General features: G+C 43.1%; 1 protein-coding gene across 1 annotated transcript in view; it reads right to left on the reverse strand.

The window, feature by feature from the left end:
- PCSK2 (proprotein convertase subtilisin/kexin type 2) overlaps nt 1–19,741 on the reverse strand; it is a 260,345-nt gene that overhangs the window by 101,290 nt on the left and 139,314 nt on the right. The window contains exon 5 of the mRNA XM_003905097.4: nt 11,818–11,855. Within this exon, the coding sequence (XP_003905146.1) occupies nt 11,818–11,855 (38 nt within the window). The remainder of the gene's footprint in view (nt 1–11,817; nt 11,856–19,741) is intronic.

Raw genomic sequence — 19,741 nt, forward strand, 5'->3', positions numbered from 1 at the left:
CTATGTCAGAGATTCTCTCTGCCTTGGCCACGTAGGATGGAAAATTCTGCCTTGCCTAAAGCTCTAGACTGCTGTAATGTAAGATCAGGATTCCTGGGAGCCAACCTGTGATGAAAACTTGTAGGCAAGTGATTTATTAAGGATGTGCTCCCAGGGGAAACCAGTAAAGGATTCTGGGAGGCAGGACAGGGAGGGCTTGGCAAGCAAGAAAGTGGAAAGAAAACTTAGAATAACACACTAATTGCCCCTTTTAATTTCATTTAAAAAATGCTTTCTGCAAATTCATATGTGTCCTTAAGGCAGGAAGGGAGGGGGAGGCTAGGAGAACAGACTTTGAGGTCTGACCACCTTAGGCTTGTGTTCTTCCCTGCTGAATTCTAGCTGTGCAATCTTGGGCAGGTGACTTAACAACATTGAATGCTTACTGAGGGTGTCCTATGAGCCAGAGGCAGTTCTAAGGGCCTTGTGTGCACTGCTGAATTGAATTATCACAATCACCAATAAGACCAGTATTATTATTAACCCATTTTACAGACAAGGAAATTGAGACACAGAGAGATTAACTTGCCTAGGGTACATAGTTAAGAAGCAGTTGGATGTGAGATTTGAATTCAGCGAGGCTGGCCCAAGAGCTCTTCTTCACTTCCTCACTAAATTTCTCTGAGCCTTTAGTTGCAGAAGAATTATTATTTATGAAAGGGCCGCATGTGGCAATAGGCAGAGTATACTTATTTTTGAGATAAAAGCAACCATATTAAGAAAAAGTAAAACCTGAAGAGTGGTCTATTTGTATTAATTCAGAAAGGCAGTAAGTCATTCAGTTTGTGCTCAAATATCCACTATGATCAAGAAGGTTGTGTTAGATTTTTTATTGCTGTATAGCAAATTACTATGAACATAGTGGCTTAAAACAACACAAATTTATCTCAGAGTTTCTGGATATGGGTTAACTGGGGCTTTTGCTCAAGGTCTCACCCGGCTGAAATCAAGGTGTCACTGGAGCTGTCTTATCTAGGGCTTGGGGTCCTCTTTCAAGTTCATTCAGCTGTTCGTGATTGTAGAAGTGAGGCCTCAGCTCCTAGGGAGTCCACCATTCCTTGCCATGTGGCCCTGTTCACATCACGGCAGTTGCATCTTCAAGGCCAACAGGTAAAATCTCCACTGCTTAGAATCTCTCTGACTTCTTCCTTCTCTGACCTGTAGATTCCCTTTTAAAGGGCTCACCTGATGAGTTCAGGTCCACCCAGGATACTCTTTCCTTTGATTAGCTTAAAGTCAACTGATTAGGAGCCTTGATTACATCTGAAAAAAATCTCTAACTGTGCCATATAATGCAATCTAATTACCTAATTGTAAGAGTGATATCTCATCATATTCACAGGTCCTGCCCATACTCAAGAGAGGGACTATACAGAGTGTTTACAATAGAGGGTAGAAATCTTGGGGGGGGGGGCGGCATTTTACAAATCTTCCTACCATAAAGTCTTTGTCTTCAAGAAAAAATGATTAAGAGATTTTAAAGGTAAGAATGGGCTCTAGCCAAAATGAAATTTAGAGTGCTCATGATTCTTTGACATAACTACCAAATTTATTGTCTATTTTAGAAGACTCCATGGCTTCAGAGTCTGATCCTTCTTAATTGAAGCCTGGGCATTGTTTCTTTGTCTTTGTTGCTGCTTCAGAAAACTGGAATTGGATGATGGATCAGACCTTCGGTCTCCATCAGATCCACATTTGCCCAGGCAATGATCCCATGTAGGTGTGGCTCAAGTGGACACACCCGCTTGGGCTCTGTTGCTTGGCAACAAGACCTGGGCAAGCAGTGTGGAAGACTGCCCACTTTGCTGTGGCATCAACCCACTACTCCCCTCCTGGGTGGGGGACATGGGTTCAGAAATCTGGTTAGGCCCATCTCAGACACCCAGAACTGTGGCTTTAAGACAGTACGATTGGGAAACAGGCGCATGAGGAGAGGGATAAAGTAAAATGGATGTCAGTTCAGCAGGCTCAGCATTGTTCAAAATGACTTGAATCACAGCTGCAGCCAGGGGTTATTGCCAAGTTAATTATTTGGAAGGCTTGGTCACCTAAGGGTTTTTGGTTCTCTGAGATAGAAACCCAAATAAAAAAACCAGTAAAATATTTCACATTTTGGGAATTCAGTGTGTATATACGGATAGTGAAGACAAAGAAAGGAACAAAGGCAGTTGAGAATAGTAATCTTTCAATTTTCTTATATTTGCATAAATGACTTTCTCGTGGCTTATTACGTAAACATTGCTACACTTTTTCTGAACAGGTATGTTTAGTGATAAATGGAATAAAATCCCAATAGTCTCATTAGAATCCTCTCATCTTTTCATCCATCCATCCCATCCATCCATCCAACTATCCATCCATCCATCCATCCATCCATCCATAATTCAGTCTTTTATTTATGAAGTCTGTCTTAATGATCTCTGTGGGGAATGAGGCCTCCGGTTCATTCTCTTGTGAGTAAAAGAGTTGGAAGACATTAACCCGGTCTTTAAGCTGCTTAAATTTAGTCAAAGAGATGAGAATCTGTCAAAGGGCTTTAGGGAATTTGGAGTAAGGAAATGACTTTTGTGGGCTACTTTTTAAGTCTAGGCTTCTAGGTGGAAGCAAATCTCCAGATGAAATCCAATTACCCATTTGTCTAGTATTGTATTGACGAATCTTCTAGATGAATTCGTACGCTGTATCGACCCAAGAAAACAAGTTCATCCCCCATGTAGTGAGCTGCATTCTTTTTTTTTTTTGAGGTGCTATTAGATACATATAATGTCTCTAACTTGATAAGCTGGGACAAGTAATATAAGCAACCCAAATTTTCTACAGATAACTGAAGTGATTTCTTTTTTCATTTGTTCTTCAGGAATCTCTCACAAATCCTTAAAGATAATCCTGTTCTTACGTTTTAGACTTTTTTTTTTTAGTAGATTCTCTCTTTTTTTAAAATTATTATTATACTTTAAGTTCTAGGGTACACGTGCATTTAAGTATCTTTCTCTAATTTTTTAGGGCCGACTTGCTTTTTCTAGCTGTTGCATTCCCATGTGAGTGGTGTTTTATTGCCAGGCTAGCACTAAGCATATTATAATGTAATTATACACTTACATGTGAACCCCCCAAGGTCAGGGACTAGATTTTTCACATTTCATAATCCAGGCCCGTAGTATAGCAGTTTGCGCACAGTGGGAAAAATACAGCTTTCTTAAATGCTGACTAAGTTCAATGAAACAAATGCTAGTCAACTGAACAACTTAAAAAAATAGATTGACCAGATATTTTCTTTGCTTTCAGCCATAGCTGTAAGTTTAGGTCCATACAAGTAGTTTCATTCTGTTAAGCAAGGTTTCATTTCTTCCCCGTTTTTCAAGCAAAGTATGTTCCTGTAAAAATAAACAGTTTCCTCTAGTACATGAGTTGCATTAAATGATAGTCATTTGACCGGTGGTCTGTCAAAGTGATTTTTAAAAACTCCCCATTCTCAGTATTCAGTCTGACCACCTGGTGACAAAGTGCTCATCATGATCCAGCCAGCATTCAAGAGCACATTGAAAATGCCAGCCCTTCCTTTCAATAAGAAACAAAGGTTATTTAAGCCTCAATTTCATATGAAATATTAATGTGCTTATTTAAATATTCATAGGCCTAAAAGCCAGAAGCAATGTATGTGATCAATACTTCATAACATTGGAGTCATTCGGGGCTGAGTACTGTGCTGGTTTCTTGCTGCCACTCTTTTATCACGGAGGCCACATGCCCCCTGGGTTCCAATGTGCACACTTCTGTCAAGCTCAAGGTACTTCCTGTGCTGGCAGCTCTTCTGAGCTCTCAGCAGGCACCCACTTCAGAGACAGTCACCTGTCAGGACCCATCTAAAGAATGGAAAAGTGCAGGAATGTAGGGGTGGGCATTTTTCTCTTACAATCACTTCTGTTGGTGAAATAGCAATCCTGGAGCATAAATAATGTTCCAAATTTTGAACTGAACCAAAGAACGTAATTTGTTCTCTCCTATCTGGGAACCTAATTGCATTTCCAGCAACTTGAGGGATTCTAGACATTATAGAAAAGAAACAGCTTGTAGTTATTTGCATGTGGATTATTCACCTCTCGAATCATATTCTCTCCAGGCTTGCAGCCATAGGACCTCAGTTAGGTTCCAGGGTCCTCTCTTTCCTTAGTATCATGCATGATGAAGGATGCAATGGTGGCATCCACCTATGGGGTGGTTGAGAACTAGGAATTACATAGGGGCTGTGCATGCTACAGTTTCTGATCATCATCGATAGAGGGTCATTATATAATTTAGTTCCTGGTATTACTTGCAATAATATTGGTGAATTAACATTTAATGCAATTTAACAAATATGTATTAAATGCTTGCTTAACTCTGTGATAAGTGTTAAGAGGGACACAAAACACATACAGATTACACACTTCCTTACAAAGAGCTTATGATCTAGCTGTGGTGTAGTCAAACATTATAGGTGAACTGTACTGTTGAATGAATGAATGATTGAATGCATGAATGAAGTGCCAAAATGAATGAGTAGGTTAACCATCAGAATCTTGGAGTGTTTTAAAAGAAATATACACTATGAGGCTTATCCTTAAAGACTTTGATTCAGTAGGTCTAGAGTAGGCCTAGAAGCCAATATTCTCTTCAGACTGGGGTACACCTCAAGTACTGTAGGAGGATGGAGAAGGGGGTCTAGCATGGGCAACTGTAACAGTTACTGCATAAAACAGCCATAATATGTCAACAGCATATAACAGTAGGTGTTTATATAGCTTACGAGTCTGCAGTTCAGCTGGCAGCCAGGTGCTCTGGGCTGGGCCCAGCTAGGCAGCTCTGCTGAGTTTGGCTGGCTTGCTTGTTTCTGTGTGTTGGCTGAGGTTTGGTGATTTTGGTGGGGCTCAGTGAGGTAGCTCTGTTTCTTACTGCAGCTCTGTAGGCCAACGTGGGTGGTGGTGCTTCAGGCTGTGGCAGCTGGGCAGCTCTTCTCCATGTCTCTTACCCTCCTCTAGGGTACAGCAGGCGAGCCTGGGAATGCCATTCTAACAGTGATGGCAGAGGCATGAGAAGGCAGTTGGGAGCACACAAGGCCTCTTAAGGCCTAGGCTCCAAACTGGCACAGTCAGTTCTAGATTATTCTATTGCTCAAAACATGTCACAAGGTCCAATCCAAAGTCAAGGGGTAGGAAATACACTTCACCCCTTTAAAGGGAGATTCTGCAGAGTCCCATGGCAGAAGCTGTGGTCTAGGGAAGGATGTGGAGTTGGAGTCAGTGCAAACTTCTGTATTTGTTGCACTCAAGAATTCTTGGAAAAGCTCCCGAAGAGTCCTGAATCTGGACAGATTCTCATCACAGGATCTTAGAGCTTCTCAGAGCATGACTCAGAGTTTCCAAGCTAGAAGATGGAGTGCAAGAAGTGGCCCATCCTCCCAGCCATCAGAACAGGAGCTGATGTCCCACCCTGCAATGGCTTAAATACCAGGAGATTTCCCTGGCTCAGAGAAAACCTCACTTGGGGAAGTTGCTACCTTATCATCCCTTTGCCCACCTTGGGAATTACCCTCACTTATGACTATCCTTGAATATTCATCTAGTTCTAAGGTCTGCGACAGGGAAGAAGATGCAGGTCATAAATCCCGCTTCCTTGGGGGCATCCTTCATTACATCCCTGGCCACGAGCAATGGGTCTTCTCCCTGCCTTTACCTTCTCTTTTCTTGGACGTTGTTTTCAAAGCCTTTGAGATTTATGCTGGTATCCTCTGCTTTTTGCCCAGTTGTCCTTTTCTTTTAATGGCCCTGAGTTCACTGGGAGGTCCAATGAACAACTGTACTGGTTTCTTGAGGCACACGCCTGCTTCTCCATCAGGACAACCCAAAATTGTGCAAAGTTGTAATCTCAACTCTTTCGAGACAGAAGGAAATGAATGCTTATTGAGCATCTATTATGTGCCAGGCCTGATATGCATATTATCTCAACGATACCTTGCAATGCTGACAAGACATCCATTTTGCCCATTTCACAGATGAGAAAATTAAGGTTCAAAGATGTTTGATATGCTCCTCTAAGGCTGCACCATGAGGTAGGGAGCCAGGAGTCATCTCAGCTTTGACTCAGTTTCCACTACTGCCAACTGTCAGAACCCTACCCTTGCAAGTGGGCTGTTTTCCAACTGTCAGCATATGCAACTCTGCTGAAGGCTCTGTCTTCAGGACCCTATTTTTGTTGTCTAGAGTGAATCATTCTATCTCCCCACCTCATCTCTACTCCTGGGTAGTGGCCTTCACCCAGTGGTCAACAGGAGTTGGTGGGTAACTCTGAGGCCCACTCGGTCCACACTGTTTGCCAGAATTCCCCAGGGAGATTGAGTTCCCATTGCCCTTGAGGTAATATGCTCTCTGGGCCACTCTCCCTTTCTAGCATCACTTTCCTCCTTCCCAGCTGGTGCTTCCTGGGATCTCCTCTCAAATGAATGACTTGCTTTCAAATCCTTGTCTCAGGGTCTGCTTCTGAGAAAATCCAGCACACAGCAAGAAGGCTCTCCTTGGATTCTACAGACCCACCAGCCATTTCTTGACCTTTGTAGCTTCAGCAAAGCTACCAAGCAGGAGACGTTCTACCCCACCCACATTCATGCCCTGAAAGCTGCCAAAGTCACACTCCACATGTTCTCAAAGAAGTCTCCCTTTGTTCCACAGACCTAGCAGAACCCCTGAGCTTGGGCCAGTACTGTGAACTCAGCCTGCAATCCTCACTGGATTGGGAGCTCACAATAAAGAGACCACGACCTCCCTGTCTGCCTGCCCCTCACCTGACAGTCATGTCTCACATGCCTGCATCTTTACTGACCTGCCGGCTTCTCTAGAGAGTGCCTGTGTCTTATTTATCTCTCTTCCTCTGGGGCTTGCACATAGCAGGTTCAATCCACAGCAGTTGTATTGACTTAGAGAAAATACCCAGTTTGTATAGCGAAGATGGGTAAAGGAGGCTGTAATTTTAACTTGGTCTAAAATAGTTTCTTGGCTAATACTTATTTCGTGTCATGACTATTGGGATAGAGAAAGAAAAATTTTAATTATTTGGAATAGTGAACTTTTACCAGTGGGACTGGATCCCTCCAGTGAAATTCAATCATAGAACAATAGAGTAATAATCCAAGTGGCCGTTATTATCCTTTGCTACCAACACTCAACAGGCTTAGTGTAGATTTGTTGAATTAGATTAACATTAACAACTTACATTTATATATTGATTTGCAATTTTCCAAGTATTTTATTCTCAGTTTAATGGAAAGAAACTGGACTACCAGCATGCGCTGTTTCCTCTCTTAATATACAGAATAACCAAGCTTTGAGAATAATTCTGCTTTCAGAAACATTTTGGCTGGTTTGATTATAAAGTAATTTTTTGAAGAGCCTCGGGTAGAGTTTTCAGTTCTCACTGAAAAGAAATCAGTAACCACAAGGAGTTTTTTTCAACATAGAACATGTCTATTTATTTTAACTTTTAATGAATTTCCAAGGCATCTCTGGGGCAGACGTTGCTACATCCCCCTTCAGCCTGACACCCTCAGGTCCCTGGTGAGCTGCAGCTGTCTGTACCTACACCTTTGCCCAGGGCTTTTCCCCAGGCTGTGGGGAGGTAGGAACTTCTTTTGGGACAAGCCCTCAACCAATGACTGATGAAGTTGGCACATAAATACCCCAGCTTCTTGAGGCATCACATCCCAAGGGGGATCACTCTGGCTCACATATTCTATGCTGTCTCCCAGAGTTCCCCAGTGGGATTAAGCCTCAGTGCCCACCGTGCTGTCTTGTTTGATAACTGCCCCATTTACGAGCTACCTTTCCTTCCCGGATTCATTCCCTCTCCTCTACCCCGGCTTCCTGGAATCCCCTTCCAAATAACCTACGTGTACTCAAACCCCCCTTGCTTCAGAGTCTGCTTCTAGGGAAACCCAAGCAAAGACATCGCCAAGTAAAGGGCACCAGGCTGGCTCATCCCTCAGAATGAGGGATGTCAAAGGGCACCAGGCTGGCTCATCCCTCAGAACCATTAGGTCACTTAACAAGGTGTGAAGCTGCCTGTTAATTCTCTGCTCAAACAATTTTCGAGCCTATCACTGTCTACTGGTTTTATTGCTCTCCTGGGCTGGTCTACTCTATTTGCTGTCCTCATTGTGTTAATGATAGTGTAAAATTTTTAATTAAAAATAAAGAAGATGAATGTGGTTAGTAGCTCCGAAGTTGCCACTCTGAACTCTACACAGGGTGAGAGACAGACACTGTGCTGTTAAAAACCAGCTAGTTTGGGCCCTCTGCTGGGGAATCGAGCATGAGATATTTAGGTGTTCAGTTTTCTCATCTATACCAAAGAGGCAGAACATTTTCACAGCCATATGTAAATATATATAATTTCGTTGTCAGCTTCCAAGTGTTTGATACAAGTTGAAGACTCAGACTTTGCTCTGAACGCAAGTTATCAAGATGTGCAGTTTTGTACAGAAATCAAATTTTCTGTTCAATTCCTAGGTCTCATCTAGTTTAAGTTCAGCATAGACATTGTCATCTCTTCAATAACATCCTACCAGTGGCCATCAATCATCCTCTTGAATATTTTCAGGTAGGAAGAATTTGTTACTTTCATTAATTTACTAATATTTATTTATTTATTATTTTTTGAGATGGAGTCTCCCTCTGTCGCCCAGGCTGGAGTGCAGTGGCGCGCTCTTGGCTCACTGCAACCTCTGCCTCCCAGGTTCAAGTGATTCTCCTGCCTCAACCTCCTGAGTAGCTGGGACTACAGGCACCTGCCACCACGCCCGGCTAATTTTTTGTATTTTTAGTAGAGACGGGGTTTCACCATGTTAGCTAGGATAGTGTCGACCTCCTGACCTCATGATCCACCCACCTTGGCCTCCCAATAATTTACTAATCTTAATCACTAGACAGTTCTTCCTTTGACTGAATTAAAATCTTCCTTCTGTGGTTACCACCCATTGGTGGGAATTTTCTTGGGAGAAATTACTGAACAAGTGGAATGCCTTGTTTTACCAGGAGAATCTGAAATATTTGAAAACATACTCTAATGTGCCTGCTTTCTTTTTTCCAGGAAAAGCTTTTCCAGTTCTTTCAGCTGTCCTTAGCATGGTATGGCTTGGCCATGTTACCGTCTGCCATCCCATCTCCCTCTTACAGTGAAACACCCATTGGAAACAACCTAATTGTTCAACAATTGGAGATGAGCTTGTTTAAATAAATTACAGCATAAGCTAATGCCATGTAGCCCTTAAAATTATGCTTTGAAAGATTTTGAATAACATAAAACTGTTTATGGCACATCAAGCAGAAGGGAAGAATGTGCAAGAAGAGCTGAATTTCATTAAAAATAGACACACAGAAATTTAAGGCCCAAAATATGTCAAAATATTAAGAATGGTGGTATTACGGCTAGTTTTGAATCTGTTTTATGCTTTTGCAAATTTTTTGACAAATAACATGCATTCATTTTTTTTTAATCAGAAAAAATGATGTTCTTAGGAAAGAAAAGAAGAAAAAAGAACTTGAGACTCACAGAACCCGTAGAGTTCTTCAGGTATATTCCGGTATTGCAGATCTCAGAGGAGCTGGCACGGCTCAATATGGAGGCTTCGCGTTCCAATTTCAGATGAAGGTTTTGGCAGATGGATCACATCATCCACTAACATTGTACCTGCAGCTCACTGGAACCCCGGAGGACTCTGGCCCCATATGAATGACTATCTTTTTCGAATCTGGCAGCTGGAGTTGGGAGCAGCCTGACAGGAACTGCCTGGGCTAGGCAGGGAGAAGGGAAGGATGCAGAGGTCGGTCTTCATGTCTTAGGCCTTTGTGGGGTTATGCTATGCACAGGAGACAGGCCTTGCGCCCTCAGCTTTCCAGCCCAGTGGGTGCCACCCCACCTTGAAGTCCTCCAAGTGGCAAGATGATTGTTTCTCCAAGGATGGTTTGGGAAAGTGAGCAGAACTCCACGTGGCTGCCCTGCGAGGCACTGGGTCCTGGAGATGGAGGGAACTGTGGAGAATGTCAATGCTTCTGTCTGCAGAGGGTGGAGTGGGGGATAGCCCTCGGAGGGAGGACCACTGATCCTGCAGGTCATGATCTCTGCCACACTTGCTGTCTGTAAGGAACGGCCCCAGATACATCAGAGCCTTGGAGAAAATGCAATGCAGCGCTTCTCAATCCCCTGCCCGACACATCTCCAGGGCCCTGCGGTTATGGAGGAGGCAGGGAAAGGTGGAGGCACTAGTGGAGTCAGTCAAAGTCAGGCGGAGGCAGCAAGGACTGTGTCCAGGGCAGTGCCTTTAAGGAAGTGTACGAGAAGACCAGCAGACAGCTCCGCTCATGTGTTCATTAGGGAAGGCGCCATGGGGAGACAGGGAGAAGGACTGTTTCCTTAGACTCCACACACAGGACTGCTAGGCATGGGCAGTTTACAATGGTCTTCTCCATAGACATGGATTATTATCATTGCTGAGAATATAGCTTTGATTCAATTTCTGTCATTTCTCTCTGGGGCCACATTGGCTGGACTCTGCCAAGGATTCATTTAATAGTTTTTCCTAATATTAAAAAAGATGCTCCTCTCAATTTATTCTCTTCCAGATTTATAAGATCCCTTCAATGCCCTGTTTCTTGTTGCCTAGTGCACGAAATACATGGAATATTCCCACTTTCTTTGTGCAATGTAAATACACTCGCCTTCCAGGACAAATGACCCAGACTAGTGACCTCCAAACACTTTTTGCTGGGTAACCATCCTTTCTCTTATGCAAACCCTTGTTCTCTAAATGAGTCTCTTCAATGACTAAGATAACATCTAGATCTGGAGGTCTCAGAAGTATAGCTTAGAAATAGTTTGGATAATTTTAAGTGAACACACCAATGCTTGAATCTTGTACTCTCCGGGGCTAAAATAAGTGATCGATTCTGTTTAAAGGGCTTGTGGGTTTCATCAGGAAAGAGCGTGTGACTTGCTGAGTCAAAAATTAGAGTGTGTGGTTCCAGCCCCTCAGGGCTTTCGGTGATTCTCTGCTAACATTGCTTATTGCTAAGGGAGAGTAATGCTCAATGTTATGGGGGAAAGGCAGTGGAGTGGTCATAAGTGACATAAATAATCAAAAAAGATAACATTCTTACTTTCATAAAGCTAGGGCTGTAATGTGAGTCGCTGCAGCTTTTGGCTTTTTGCCTTCAATTTTATCCAACAAGAACCCAAATGGCTCATTTCCACCCTTCAATTCAATATCATCAGGTAGAGCTGATTTAAACCTTGCCAAGTCTCTTTCTTCTTCCCCCTCCCTGTACCTACTTTCTTGGCACTCTGTTCTTTCAGACGTCAGGTTTCTTTCTTCTCTCAAAGCCACTGCCTTTGCCTGCTGCCAGGCCACATGCTTTGTCCATTTGCTTGTCGCCTGAGCTGTGGCTCCAATGGGATGGACAGTTCCAGTGTGGCTGCCTACGTGGTTGTCTGTGTGTGCATGCATGTGTGCCTATGAGTGCACGTGCATCTTCTTTTGTACTTATGCGTGTGTGTATGTTCCTGTGTGTGTGTTCCTCCATGTGTGCATGCATATGTTCCTGTAGGTGTACTCATGTGTGCGTGTGTGTGTGCATGTTCCTGTACTTGCATGCACGTATATAGACAAGCACACATGTGCATGTTCGTAATAGCCAGGGGTACTAGGACATTTAAGATGCATCTGTTTCCCCACCAAAGTTGGCTTGTACTTACATAGTTGGAGGCCAGGTCCGGGTGGAGATAGTCAATCCCTGGGAAAAGACAACAATAACACAGGAACCAAAGGTTAATACCTGCCACTGTGTCCTCAGGAAAGCTGCCCATGAAAGTGCCCTCTTTATGGGGCTGGTGCCAGAAAGCTTGCCATGGGGGTGAGTGCCCCGTCACAAAGCTCCCAGCCTTGCACCTCCCTTCTGTGTGGAGGTGGGAAGGTGGGCTGCACTGCCAGAGCAGAGAGACAGCTGCCCCAGACACGCTTGAGAGTGAAGCCAATTAGAGTTTGAGGCTCAAGGATAACACTTCTGACATAAATGTCAGCACTAAGGGGCTTTGTGACAGTGAGATGGATGGTTCATCAGAGCACTGATCTAAAAGAGATTTGTAGAAATCTTGACATTTTTAAAGCATCAACTGGCATTTCTCTGAAATGAAACTGGCCCTGGGGAGGAAAAGTGATTATTATTTAACAGGGCATGGACAGCAATGGATTAGGAGAATGTACTCCGGCATGGAAATAATAAGAGAACATGGCTGGGCGGGAAAAGCCATTAGGCAAAGGGCAAATGGTTTCCAGTGAGGTGTTGCTGGTTGGGAGCTGAAGCTTGTCTCTTCAGAATGTGGCTTTCCAGGAAGCCTGAGGCTTGAATGTCTCGGCAGGAGCCCTGCTTTCTCCTGAATGGTGGCCTGTCTTGTTGCCCAGTAGTCATTCCAAGGGTAAAATCATGGGCTATGAGCACTGCTGAGTTCCATCAGACCCTTGGACCTCAGAAAGCATCATGAAACTTCAAGGGCGATTGAAAAGCTCTCATTTGGGTTTGCAAAACCACATAATTTTTGCAGCAGTTACATCTGAGCATCTAGCCCTCCAAGAAACAGGGCAGGTTCTTGACACCATCTAGCATAATTGTTACAAATGTAGGTTTTTGGAGTCAAAGACAGGCATTTGAGTCCCAACCACCCTGATAACTGCCTGCAAGACTTCAGGTAAGTTGCTTAGACTCTCTGTGCTAGTTTTCCTTTTTCACCAACTGGGGGTGAGAACAATGTAGGGACTAAAGAAACGAATGCATGTGGTATGCTTGGCCCAGCAGCTGGTGCATTTAATAACTACATGGGGATACAGATTCTAAAAGCCAGAAGTATCATTAAATACTTGCCAAAGCTGCTATCTTCACTGCATGCTTACCAAGGCTGGGCCACCATTAGGAATTTGCTTTCCCAAAAAGAGCTTGTATTAGGATGCATATTTCTAAAAAGGAATTTTGCTTTTTTTTTTTTTTTCCGGGTTATACAATTAGAAACTGTACCGAGAGTCACTAATCTACAGTACATGTGTTAGGTTTTATTGTTGATTTCGATAAGTGAAGCAATTGCTGTCACTATGGCTGCTTTCTATAGCTTGGGAGACTATAGTCCCCACCCCAAATCATTATGCCTCTCCTCCCACTTGCCTCCTGAGGTCTTCAGAGGGAAAGGCATCAGATTATTTAAATACTAATATTTTAAAAAGTTGTTAACCCTTGTTCTGGATCCTAATTCAAAGATGGTCAATTTTGGTCAGGCATGGTGGCTCACGCCTGTAATCCCGGTGCTTTGGGAGGCTGAGGCAGGAAGATTGCTTGAGATCAGGAGTTTAAGACCAGCCTGGGTAACATAGTGAGACCCTGTCTCTGCAAAAAAATAAGGACATCACTGCACACTAACCTGGGAGACAAAGCAAGGCTCTGTCTCTAAAAGAAAGCAAACAAACATCCCAAAAAGCAAATCAAGAAACATCCCCCCAGGAAAATGGTCAGTTTAGGCTGTGGGGTGAAGTTGGGGATGAGCATAGGCTTTGAAATCAGTGGATCCAGTTCCACTCCAGGCTTAGACATTAACACTTGTGTGGCTTTAGCCAAATGACATAATCTCTCTGAGCTTTAGTTTCCATGTATTTGAAATGGGACTATTATTTACTTTGCAAAGCAGTTTTCAAGACTAGAGACAATTCGTTGAAAGTCTTCAGCTTATAGGAAACACTTAATACATCCTATTTCTTATCATCATTAGTCCTATCATCTACCACATCTCTGGGGTAATGTGGATATGCAGAAGAACGGAAACATTAAAAAACATCCACTGGGTTTTAGCATATTGTATTGAAATTAAATTAAATTATTTGTTAAGATAGCTTAAATTTTGTGAACTTGTTGGGTAAAAAATTTTGATAATTTATACCTAAATATAAATTATCAAAAATATAATTTATTTTTAAAATAAATAAATATAAAATTATAATAAAATATTATATAGTAAAATATTAAAATTTAATAAAATATTACAAATATAATTTATATTTTAAATATTTATATTTTAAAATATATCCTCTGGATGTGTCTTCTTTTACACTTTTATCTGGATCACACAAACTTATCTAGATAAGTGTAAAAAAAGACACACCCAGAGAATATATTTTCCAACAGGAAGTCAATTTTTAAAACATGGCTTCATGTTCTGAGAATGGAAGCTGTTGAAGAGAAAAATCCTCCAAGAAATAGTAGTGTCTTCTCTGTCAAGGGAAAATATTGGAGCAAGGAGATAATTTGAGACCAGAAAGAAATTAGAATTAAAACAAGATAAAGTTAGCCTAATTAAAATAAACGATCTTCAATTAGGTTAAGAGGAATACTAAGTGTTAAGTTAGAACAGATACAGACCTTGGTCTGAGAAAGAGAGAGTGATTGATACGACTGTGATGGACAACAAACACGATTCAGAAAAAGTAATAATGCACTGAAGAATGGAAAATAGTAATTTGGTAATTAGATAGTACTTTAATATTTTTGTATATTTGATTATTTTTTAAGGTGGGAGGTACTAAACACATCTTCCTAATCAGCTTATTTTTAATTCTTACAATATTCTGATATTCATTCTTATATTTCATGCTTTTGTTTATTTCTCAACAGTGAATGCCAGGCATAGTGTCGGTCCTGGAAAAACTCAGATGATTTAGACATAGAACCTGAGTTGTACAACTATCTATGGCTCACAGCCTATGGGGGCACCGACGAATTACCAGCCAATCATAATAAAAGTGGCACAGAAATGACAAATACTTGGTTATAATTTTATTCATAAATCATTAGTATCCTATCATCAATTTGAAACTTTTCAGAAAGTCTAATCCACAATAGTCCCAATTCTCAGGAAGCTGTGACAGTCCTGGAGACCTCAAGGAACTAGAAAGGAGTTCCATGTGCATATTCCTAGTTAGAATATTAATAGTTCACTTGAGATGCATAGCATGTCAGAGCCCTGGCCCTGAGCTCCAGTTCTTTAACCCTAACCCTAACCCTAGAGCCTCGGGGCCCAGGCAGAGAACTGCCATGGGGTGGGGCTACCATAGAAAACTCCCACCAGAGCAATGCCCAGTGGAGCTGTGGGGGTGGGACTGCCCTGAGACCTCAGAACTACAGAGCCACTAACATGTGATTCCAGTGTGGGAGAATGGCAGGCATGAGACTCCACCCCATGAGAGCTGCTGCTTGGGCTGTGCCCAGTGAAGCCATGGGGGCGGGGTTATTAGGAGCCTTGGAGGCCCAGCTCCCATCCCAGTGTGTCCAGAAGGTGCGACATAGAGTCAGAAAAGGTTACTCTCAAGCCTCAGAGTTTATGTTTGCCATTTTGGATTTTGGCCTTACTGCAGACCTGTTACTCCTTTCTTCTTTCCTACTTCTCCCTTTGGGAATGGGAATATACGTTCTACGCCTGTCTCACCACTGTATTTTGGAAACATGTAACTTGTTTGATTTTACAAGTTCACAGCTGGAGAGCAATTTGCCTCAGGATGAATCGTACCTTGACTTTCACCCATCTCTGATTTAGATGATATTTAGATGAGACTCTGGGCTTTAGACTTTCATGTTGGTGCTGGAACAAATGAAGACTTTTGGGGCTACTGGGCTGGAATAAGTGTATTTGTATGTGAAGGACACAAATTTTTGGCGTGGGAGTGGGTAGGGTGAAATGCTGTGATTTGAGTGTTTGTGTCCCTCTAAAAATATACGTTGAAACTTAATCCTTAGTTGCAATAGTGTTTCGAAGTGGGGCCTTTAGGAGGTGCTTAGGTCGTGAGGGCTGTGCCTTCGTGAATGGGGTTCATGCTCTTATAAAAGGGCTTGAAGGAGAGAGTTCATCCCTTTGTTACCCCTTCCGCCAGGGGAGGACACAGTGTTTGTCCCCTCCACAGGATGCAGCAACAAGGGGCCATCTTGGAAGCAGAGAGCAAGCCCTTATCAGATACTGAATTTGCGATTTCCCAGCCTCCAGAAGTGTGAGAAATACGTTTCTGTTACTTATAAATGACCTCGTCTAGGGTATTTTGTTATAGCATCAGGAACGGACTAAGGCACATTGTAAACATCCACAGCCAACCACCTGGAGTCCTGTCGGGGCAGGGTAGAGTTTATAGCCATTCTGGTGAGTAAGACCTCAAGACCAAATTATAGTAAAGCACAACATGTTGGCACTCTTTTTGACTGTCCCAACTGAGCTCCAGTGGTAGCCAGCACCAACCACCAGCCCTGGGAGTGCACCATCATGGATGTGCAGCTCAGCTGGGCCTTCAGAAGACTGCAGCCCAGCTAACATCGCAACCGCATGAGCAACACTGAGTGAGCAGTGCCCAGCCAGGCTCTTCCCAGGTTCCTGTGCCACAAAATCATCATCAAAGATAAATAGCGACTTTAAGCTGCTAAGTGTTGGGGTTGGATAGGGTTTGGCTGTGTCCTCCCCCAAATCTCATCTTGAATTGTAGCTCCCATAATGCCCATGGGCATTGGGGGGACCCAGTGGGGGATAATTAAATCATGGGGGTGGTTTCCCCCATACTGTTTTTGTGGTAGTGAGTAAGTCTCATGAGATCTGATATAAGTCTCATGAGATCTGATGGTTTTATCAGGGGAAACTTCCTTCACTTGGCTCTGATTCTGTCTCCTGCCCGCTGCCATGTAAGACACGCTTTTCATCTCCTGCCATGATTGTGGGGCCTCCCCAGCCACATGGAATTGTGAGTCCATTAAACCTCTTTTTCTTTATAAATTACCCAGTCTGGGTATGTCTTTATCAGCAACGTGAAAACGGACTAATACAGGATTATTTGTTACACAGCAAAAGTAACTGGAGCAGCCACCCTGCTGGACCTTCCTACTGCTTTTCTATGTGATGCAGAGTTCTAAATTTCTCAGAAGGGTGTGGGTGACTGTCTGGTCCTCAGGCTTGAATCTTTACTCACATGAATGAGGCCCCCATTCACAAAGTCTCACCAGGAAGGCAGAGCAAAGGATTAGGTTTCAAGTACCAAGAATGGTGGTTAGAGTTAGTTGTGAGACTTTGGGCAGTTTCTTGTCTCCCTAAACCTCAGTTTCTTCATCTGTAAAATGGGGATTATAATAATACCAACCTTAGGGAATAACTGTGGTTGTATTTCCAAAATGCTAAGCAGTGTCTAGCAAATAGTGATTACTCAATAAATGTTAGTTGTTTTTACTGTTAGTTGTTTATTCTTACTTCAGTTTGAAGCTCCCTCTGACCTTACCTCACTGGCCTTCCATCTCACTTCCTTGGCTCCATCTGATAATGGCTAAGGGTCTTGACCCATACCTTCTCTGATCTTGTGTGATCTTGAGAACCAGCCACCTGCTCTGAATTATTCTTGGGCTGGATGACCCTTGTCCATCCTTGTATCTTGTCATGATCACATTCCATTTTCCAGGTCAAGTTCCGAACTCTAAACAATTCCATTACAGTAAAAGGGATGACGTTGTCATCATTAAGTGGGGTCCTTGCTAACGTTTACATAAGTGAAATGTCCTAGTAGACCCTTAAGAAATAATTTCTGCCCCTTTGGACAGCAGCTAACCATGGAGGTCCTCTCCTAGTGATATGTAGCATGTGGAAATGATGTTGCTTTGCACCTAAGTGAAGGCAAGAGATATTTATTGAGCATCAATTGAGTCACTGGATCCAGCAGACAGGATGATGGCTGAGTTTGGAGTTGGGCAACCAGAGATGGGAGGGCGGCTATTAAAACTGGCTGTCCACAAATTGAAACTTCTCCACGCAGATGATTGAACATTTGCCACACAGGCCAACATATGGAGAGACAGTGTTGATAGAATATGACATTAGTTTTGCCCTTAGGTATCAGGGTTGGCATCTGTGTCTCTCTGTAACCTTAGTTTGGAATATCTTGCCAAGAAAATATCTGGGACATGGCACCATACCATTCATACGTGCAGGTCGTTAAGAGAGAGAATACAGTACTGGTGTTGCCAGCCTTCCCGGTTCTAGCTGTGAGGGCAGAGATGGCCAATTACATGGCAAGAGGCTGCTGAGCATCTGTCTTTGTCCTCACCATGTGGGGAGCTGCCCTTGTCCCAAATGTGCTCATTTTGCTATTCAGCAGTGAACTTGGAGAATGGCTTGGTCATCATACTTTTCTTCAGTTATCATACTGAATAGCATGTGATGCATTAAAAATGGCCACAAATTCAGAGTTTATTTCCTTTCCACTTGAATCTGGATTGGCCCTGGGACCATTCATCCAATGTAAGTGGCAGAGTGACCAGTGCCCATTCCAGGTCTAGCCTTTAAGAGGACTGGCAGCTTCTGCTTCTTCTCTTTTGGAATGCCTACTCTTGGGAGTCCTGAGCCACCTGTAAGAAATCCATCTACCTTGCTGGGGGCCTCATGTGAGAGGAGAAGTCCTCAGACTCCATGGAAAGGGAGGGAGGCTGAGCCATTTCAGCCTCCCAGTGGAGCCTCTAGTTGACTCCAGCCTCAACTGCCTTCTGACTCTACCTGCATGATAGACTCCAGTAGAACTTGCAGAACTGTCCAGCTGAACTCCAGCAACCCACAGAACTGTGAGAGATAATAATATGGTTGTTTTTTTAAACCACTCAATGTTGGGATGCTTCGTTCTGCAGCAGTAATTGACTACAACAAAGAAGAAACCAGGGATTGTAATTGGGGGGCAGAGTTTACTTTTTTGGGAACCCGAAGGCCATTAATCAGCTGAAGAAAGAACATCAAATGAGAAATTCTGTGGGGACTTTCTAAAGGGCTTGCCTTTCCATGTGGAACTGGGTCAGGAGCCAATGACTTTAGGAGTCAGTCAAGGAACTTTCAGTTAAAGAATTCTGAAATGGGCATCTACAGGACTCTTGGAGTTTTCCTAAGAGCAGAGCAATGTGCATATGTTGGCACTTTAGTGCCACTTTTAGGGTGGCTTCTGTGATCCCCAGCTGGGGATACCCGGTAGATACGCTGTTAGAATTGGTTATCACAATATCTTCTAGGTAGGTTTCCCCCAAACCCTAATGCATCTTTTTCCTGGGTGAGCTGGCCTGAACCCCTTTGGAACAGTTTCCAAGAACAAGTGTTAGAAAGGAAGAAACATTTATAAACTTCTGACATCTGAGCACACACACTCTCATGCAGGGCTCCTTTCTTCTTGTGAGAGCCCTTGGCCTCTGGAGGAAGGTGTTACAGCCACTTAAAAATGTCTCATACATCAGAAAACATTGAGGCATTGTTTTTATGTTGATATTTAATGAGCCAACACAAGACAACACAGGTTTTAAGCAGGCTGGCTCCTCTTGGTTTCCTCTGTCGTTTCTGCTTCAAAGCTTTACTTTAAGGAACGTAGTGTTCTGTGCTTTGAGGATCTTCAGATGGGAAAGGCTCCATTGTTTCATCTCTGTGTAGCCTTTGTATATAATTGGATCAATAATGCACAGTGGAGCTTTTTGCTGGCGGACCCAGATGGGTGATGGAGGGCAATAAGACGTCCCCAGTGAAACGACTACAGGCAGCGATTCTCCACAGGGCCAAGGACGTGTGTAGTTGGAAAAATGCCAATTCATCAAGCCCA

Source organism: Papio anubis, chromosome 16 (genome assembly GCF_008728515.1).
Source record: "Papio anubis isolate 15944 chromosome 16, Panubis1.0, whole genome shotgun sequence".
Classification (NCBI taxonomy): domain Eukaryota; kingdom Metazoa; phylum Chordata; class Mammalia; order Primates; family Cercopithecidae; genus Papio; species Papio anubis.